Source organism: Trachymyrmex septentrionalis, unplaced genomic scaffold, assembly GCF_001594115.1.
Source record: "Trachymyrmex septentrionalis isolate Tsep2-gDNA-1 unplaced genomic scaffold, Tsep1.0 scaffold179, whole genome shotgun sequence".
Classification (NCBI taxonomy): Eukaryota; Metazoa; Arthropoda; class Insecta; order Hymenoptera; family Formicidae; genus Trachymyrmex; species Trachymyrmex septentrionalis.
Window position 1 is genome coordinate 270,171 of NW_017304959.1, and position 7,916 is coordinate 278,086.

Consider the following 7,916-nt stretch of genomic DNA (forward strand, 5'->3'; position numbering starts at 1 on the left):
TTCAATGTTAATACAATATTATTGTTTACTTTTTAAATAGACTAACCAATTTTTTATGTCAAATTTCGTAGATAATACTAAATTCTTTATAATAATACGATATGGAAAATATAGAGATGAATATGGAGAAAATTATGAAAATTATGATACTTACGAAGGTGCTGATCATGCCGTGTCGCTGAGAACGCAATTTCTTCGTCGTTGTGAAAATATCTACACGTTTCTCAGTGCGCAATTGCTGGACCAGTATGCTAAGAGCCACGAACATTGAACTCCGATCTGATCCGTAGCTGCAATGCACGATCAGCGAGCCGCTCGTCTCGGTGTCGTTCGTCAATGTCTGATCTACCAACTCAATAAGACCGCGCGTCACCTCAGGTACTTCACCTTCCACCGTTGGCCAGCCATGATATTGATACTGCTTTACGACTCCACTCTCGTCGGTTTTTGTATTCAAAATGCAAAATTCGCGACGCGTGTAATATGGACAACTCTCACTATGGATGTAACGGACCCTTATATGATCGTAATCGGTTTCATCGTCAGGCCAATAGCGTGGGCACTTCCGCGGGCCTTCATTCAACTGGAAACGATGTTACTAATTTATTTTATACCCAATTATATTCATTTTGATGCGTGCTTAATTCATTCTTCTTTTAAAAATATCCATGCTTATTTCTTATTATTAAAATTATGATTTTCGGCGACCCTGACATTTTTTTCGCCCGATTATAAAGAATTATATGTATTTTTTTTCGTTAAAGATTTAAGAAAATATTGGCATATGTATTATTAGAAAATTGACATTGATTATTCAGATTATTTAAGATATTATTATATTGATTAAATTATATAAAAATATACTGTTCATATGTACAAAGCAATGTCCATAAAAAAGTTTTTAATAAAAAAAATATCACCAACTAATTCCTCAAAAATTTGTTGTATGAAATTGCATACCATGTATATCATATTAACGCAATATTCATACAATTTCATTTTTTCCACAAATTCAACAAAATCCGTATCTTCATTAAAAGCAATAAAGAATGAAGGGGAAAAAATGGGTGCTTTCCAATTGCTTAACACATCTTAACATAAACGTACATAAGAATGCACAAAGCGTAACATTGTGCAGGATTTAATTGAAACAGAATGTGTATGCTGTGCACGGTTGAGATGCGTTTCGGATAAAGTTAGATTAAATGTAGCTTTTTCTGCCTGTATTAAACAAAAAAAAGTAAAAGTGCCGACCACTCAACATCCTCCCATCTCATTTATAGCCGCCGTAGTTAGTAATATATCATTGTCATTAGAAAACACAAGCTTACACAGCCCTCGACTGAGTAGTGTCGACGATAACGGGCAATTGGAAAGCATCCTATATATATATATATATATATATATATTTATATATACAGGGTGTCCCATTTTAATCCCCCACCCGAAATATTTTGAAAAGTAAATGTTTTAGAGAAAAATGTTTCAAACAAAAGTTGTTCAGGACAAAGGGGGCAATAATTGTACATTATTGGTTCTGACCTTGAGGTCAATGTTCAAGGTTATTTGAAGGTGACATTGATTTTTTTAAATGGAAAGTCCTATTTTCGACACCGGATTTGGAAAGAGCGAGAAATTTTGCGTCCAAAATGGTACTTTATAATTTTTTTATGTGACCTTCAGAAGGTCAAATGTTGAATCGTCTGGAAGCTTTTCTTTTAACTTTAGATTCATGGGCAAACAAATACTTGGGTAGGACTTGGTGCCGACGAACTTTTACCATTTTGACCTTGAGGACAATTTTTAAGGTCATTCCTAGGTCAAAGCGATCTTTCTTTGTTAACTAGAAAACGCGAATTTGCGAATTTTCGTCGCAAATATCACTGCATCTTAGAATTATTTTAAATACTTGAGTAGGCTTTGGTGCCAGCAAACTTTTACCATTTTGACCTTGAGGACAATTTTTAAGGTCATTCCTAGGTCAAAGCGATCTTTCTTTGTTAACTAGAAAACGCGAATTTGCGAATTTTCGTCGCAAATATCACTGCATCTTAGAATTATTTTAAATACTTGAGTAGGCTTTGGTGCCAGCAAACTTTTACCATTTTGACCTTGAGGACAATTTTTAAGGTCATTCCTAGGTCAAAGCGATCTTTCTTTGTTAACTAGAAAACGCGAATTTGCGATGGCTAACGCCAGCGGTATGCAGACTTTTCGAATTAAACGCCTTTCATCCCGGATTGGTATTCGTGTTGACCTTAAAAATTGTCCTCAAGGTCAAAATGGTAAAAGTTTGCTGGCACCAAAGCCTACTCAAGTATTTAAAATAATTCTAAGATGCAGTGATATTTGCGACGAAAATTCGCAAATTCGCGTTTTCTAGTTAACAAAGAAAGATCGCTTTGACCTAGGAATGACCTTAAAAATTGTCCTCAAGGTGAAAATGGTAAAAGTTCGTCGGCACCAAGTCCTACCCAAGTATTTGTTTGCCCATGAATCTAAAGTTAAAAGAAAAGCTTCCAGACGATTCAACATTTGACCTTCTGAAGGTCACATAAAAAAATTATAAAGTACCATTTTGGACGCAAAATTTCTCGCTCTTTCCAAATCCGGTGTCGAAAATAGGACTTTCCATTTAAAAAAATCAATGTCACCTTCAAATAACCTTGAACATTGACCTCAAGGTCAGAACCAATAATGTACAATTATTGCCCCCTTTGTCCTGAACAACTTTTGTTTGAAACATTTTTTTCTAAAACATTTACTTTTCAAAATATTTCGGGTGGGAAATTAAAATGGGACACCCTGTATACACATATATATACACTTACGTCAGATAACATAACTATCGTAGAGATGCATTGTTCCGAGATCATTCGCCAGAAATCCGTTATAGTGATTTCCAGAGGATCTTGCGTAATGACAAACGATTCGGAGTTGTCGTAGCCTTCGATGAACGATGCGTTTATATACGTTGAATGTTCCTTTCCTGGAACTGGCGTGAGTATCACGCGATTTCTATCATATGGTATCACCAATTCGCTTCTATTCTTTAATTTATTTTCGTCTCCGCCGCCGACAGAGAAGGATTTCCGATCTTCTAATATGGAACTAATTTTCTACAAACAAAAATATGATAGAAACTTTAGCCTTTCAACGAAATTTTTGGAGAAATTTAAAAATATAATGTGTTCACAGAATGTCATGTGCATTTCTAATATATTTTACCTACTTTATTGGATATTGATTGTTCAAAATGTATAACTTTTTCACAAGTAATTTTTTCTCATTCATTACACAAATAGAACATGTCGATTGAAAAAAAATTCAAAGATTTACAAAATAAAAACAAGACGAATTGGTATAGCAAAGATATAATTTTGATATAAAGGATATTTATAGAATAATTTTGACACGTATGATATTTTAATTTGCAGATCTTAAATAAAAATAAAATTAAGTGACAAAAAAAGTGTTTGTAGCATTCAATTCTGTAACTTACATCATATTCTTCTTCCATCCTACATTTCTCTTTTCCATTGTCCCGCTGTCTCAGTTTGACGATTGTGGTTTTGAGTTGTGGTGCCGAAATCTCCGTATCGCCGTACTGTGCCATCTCCATAAGCGCGCGATAGATGAAGATGTATTGCTTAAGCGATTGCACGAGAAAGTTGCGCTGATGCCGTAAATCACACACAGTGTTGAAGATAGACACCTGGCCTTCCTCGGCCAACTGTTGCAACAGAGAATCCAATGCCACGAGCGTGCCGGTGCGGCCTACACCAGCGCTGCAGTGCACCAAGATTGGCCCCTTTTCGAGCGAATACGCCTCATTGACGCGCTTAATGAAGCGTAAAATCGCGTGTGGATGCTCGGGAGCGACGAAGTCTTTCCACACGAGGAAGTGATACTGCACGATCACGCGAGAGTCACGCTCGCCTAGTCGCGTCATCTTCAATTCGCGCACTACATAGTCCGAGTAGGCACGCTCTTTAACGTGTTCCACTGTGATGTCACCAAAGTTTTTGGTTTCGCGCTTGTCCGGCCAATATTTGGCGCACTTGGTCTTTGAATATTCTTCGAGATTTGTCAGCATAAGAATTAGCTCGAGATGCTGCTCCCAGATCATGCGCCAGTAGTCGCATACAGTGTTCTCCATCGGGCCCTGGGCGCAGATGAACTTCTTGCGTTCCTTATAGCCCAGCACAAAGTTAGCATTGATGTAATCAGAGCCGCAGATACCGTCCATCTGCGCCAAACGTACTCTCGTCTGATCGTAACACTTGATGTCTGGATAACGATTCTTATACAGGTTCTCCTGTGCTTCGGATGCACGTGTCGTTCTATCCGTGAACCGATCAGGTAGCAGTTCAAACTCGTGCTGGAAACCATAATCCGAGTCCCTATGGCGTTCCAAGTACGCCTGCAATAACTCGCTCTTAGGTATGGGCGGCATATCTGGTGGACTCGCTGCCACGAGCTGATGCCTGCCTCTTAAACTCCTACAGAGATGTCTATGCAAAAACCCATCCATTAAATACTTGAAGTACTTATACCGCTTCTTCAAAAACTTCAAAAATTAGGCATTAATATTAATAATTAAAAATTATATAATAACAATAATAAAATATATAATATATAATAACAAAAAGGTATTATATACTTTATGTTTTATGTATATATTCTATTATGTTTCTTTTACAACAAAACAGCTTTTTTTTATTTAACAAAAAAAAAGTTTTATTTATGTTACATACGAAGAGTCTTTATACCGTTGTTATTTAATTTAACGCAGGCGACAACAATGCGTAGTTCTTACCCGTCTTATTTCAAATTTATACGCTTTCACTTCGGTTTCTATGCGATCAATTGTCTCAAGTCATGGATAAAATGTCGCCGTCTGATCATAAAAAATTATGTACACACGCTTTTTATTAAACAGTGCATTCTTAACAATGTTACTCCGAGACATCTGAACGATATTGACAATTGTAATATCAATTTCCGCAACTCGAGCTCAAGCAAAAAATTCTTAAATCTTAAATCATCTATATTAAAGAGGATTTTGTGTGTCGAGTTGAGCGATTCGTACAGAGTGATTGATCGATATAGGGTTTTGCTTTTCCATATGATGAGCTGCCTTTCTGTCTGTCTGCCGACTCATATCTGTGACGAGTTCCTTCGTACTCAAGAGAAATCGTGTCATTTTTATTTTATCAAAGAAAAGGAGAGACTTGATTCTAAACTCCGGTGGTTGGACAACAAAAAGGTGAAACAATCCATCGTTGAGATCGCACCTATACAATATAGTTTTGACTTTGGTCATAATCCGGTTAGTTCAACATCGGGCAATACTTTTGGGCTCTTGGGGCGCGGCTCTCTTGTGATTTCCGCACCGCACGTCGTTGATCTTTCTTCCTTTCCAAATAATAGTTCTCCTAGTCCTGTGATTGCCATACATCCTAACTCTTTCCCTTCACAGAGTCCTTCGTCTCTGACCACTGTCAGGGACGGTCGTCTCTGACCACTGTCAGGGACGGATGGTTTTTGAACTTATCATCGTGCGACATTCCTCGCAACGTTCAATGTTTTCTACAACTGGATAATAATTTCGCGCTCCCTTTTAATAACAAAAACAGGATCATTTTTGGCTGCGTTAAGGGGATCGAGAGTAGCATATTGAGAATGCCCTTGAATAGGAGAATGGATGTGACTAACCAGTCTATTCCCATCCTGAACATCATCTCTTCTCCTATCTTCACTTCCGACATTGACAAACAATTGGCTAAGTTAGAATCTGACACGCGTGTGTTTTTATCGGCGCATCCCAACATCGTGTTCACGCTTGCTGACAAGGGCAACGTCACTGTCGCTATGGACACGGACGCTTACAAGAATAAGATGACTGCGTTATTGGGGGACACGTATGTCTCGATCAAAAAAGATCCGACTAAAAAACTTACGACAGCTTTAAGGTCTATGCTTACCAGATGGAAAACTAAGGATCATATCAAGGACTCTAAGTACAGGACGTTGTATTATAGTGACGGGTCACTTCCGAGAGCCTATGGACTGCCGAAGATTCATAAGCTTGGTTGCCCTCTCATAATTATCGTGTCATCGGTGGGCAGTCCGTTGTATTCATTGGCTACGTTTTTACATAATAGATAAGTTAAAACCATTCCGAAAGCGGACAGTCATGTTAAAAACAGTTTTGAATTAGTCGAGAAATTGAGAAGTGTGCACTTTACAGGTGCGCACGAATTAATTTCTTTAGATGTCACCTCTCTTTTCACGAACGTGCCAACGGATGTAGCGGTCGACTGTGTGAATGAGCAATGGAATGTTATTTCCAGTGATTGCTCCCTGCCCAAGAAGGAGTTCTTGGGAGCGATACAGTTTGTCTTGGATTCTACCTTTTTTTCCTTTGACAATGTAATTTATAAACAAAGCTTTGGCACTCCCATGGGCTCTCCAATATCACCGATAATAGCGATCACTTAGTGATGAGGAGATTGGAGACGGTGTCCTTGATGTCGTTGAATTTTGACATTATTTTACTACAGATACGTTGATGACATATGTACTGCGGTGCCTCCCTCACAAATCGATGGGTTATTAGAACAATTTAATTCATTCCATCCGCGCCTGCAGTTTACCGTCGAAAGAGGGGGAGATACGATAAATTTCCTGGACATCACCGTGTCTATCAACAAAAATCGCTTTAATTTCGATTGGTACCGTAAGCCAACGTTCTCAGGTAGGTTTCTGAACTTTCATTCCAATCATCCATTGACGCAGAAAAAAGGCATCATCTTTTTGTTAGTTGACAGGGCCTTTTTATCTGACGGTATGTTTCACATAAAAAATTTGACTTTCATCATTAACATTTTACTAGAGAATGACTATCCATTGGACTTCATTTTTGACTCTATCAATCAAAGGATTAAAAATTTGATTAAAAATAGACACAAAGTACATAATGGTTTGATTGACAATGTTTGTACGAATAAAGCTGCCTCTTGGCTTACGGTCCCTTTCATTCCGCTTCACACGGAGAAATTTAGAATACTAAATAGAAATAAAAGCGACATCAGGGTAGCCTTCCATAGCCCCAACAAAATGGCTAAATACATAAAAAGTTCAGAAAGACACCTGTCCCCTCACATCGAAAAGTAATGTCGTTTACAAAATTTCATGCAATAATTATGACGCGTCTTATGTCGGACAGACGGGTAGGCAATTGAAAACTAGAATTGCCGAACATCGCAACCATATCAGGCATAAAGCCTGATCTGCCCGCTCTGTCATCACCAAACATAGACTACTTCATAATCACGATTTCCAATGGGACAATGTTCAAATCTTAGATAAAGAACCTTCTTATAGAAAATGTTTGATCTCAGAAATGCTTCACATTAAGAAACAGAAAAACAGTCTCAATCTGCAAAACGGACACTGAAGGTCTTCACAAGGCATATTTGCTTATTGTAAACAAAGTTTGACTTTTCGATACTGACGGCCCGTCTCCTCTCTCAGTACGTGGCGTTCTGTTTCAGCGAGCGGTCACGTTGTGTGCGACACTGAAATGTTCGGCTCTCGCATTTGCAGTCCAATCGGCGGTATGCGTTCATACCTTCTTTACTTATACAGATACATCAGTTCTCATTAGCTTATTCATGTTGGTTAGTGAGTGTTCACTTTTTATCTCAATTGCGGTTGTCAAGTTATTTAAGTTTATTTTTTATACGAGTTCTTTTCCTTTTTCCGGTTTTTATCAACTAGAACTTGGCTATGAGACTTGACATCACTTTGACTGCTCAATCGTATGAATAATGTTGTGCTCTACGTCTAGACTCAACTGCACATTTTCGCGTTCTATGATTGTTGCGACAAGAATTATTTATTTATATTTA

At 37.9% G+C, this 7,916-nt stretch overlaps 1 protein-coding gene across 1 annotated transcript in view; it reads right to left on the minus strand.

Moving 5' to 3' along the window:
* Positions 1-7,916, minus strand: part of LOC108746571 (tyrosine-protein phosphatase 69D-like) — a 42,265-nt gene that overhangs the window by 1,995 nt on the left and 32,354 nt on the right. The window contains exons 8-10 of the mRNA XM_018483425.1: positions 3,503-4,514; positions 2,832-3,119; positions 155-583 (exon numbers count right to left, since the gene is read on the minus strand). Of these exons, the coding sequence (XP_018338927.1) occupies positions 155-583; positions 2,832-3,119; positions 3,503-4,514 (1,729 nt within the window). The remainder of the gene's footprint in view (positions 1-154; positions 584-2,831; positions 3,120-3,502; positions 4,515-7,916) is intronic.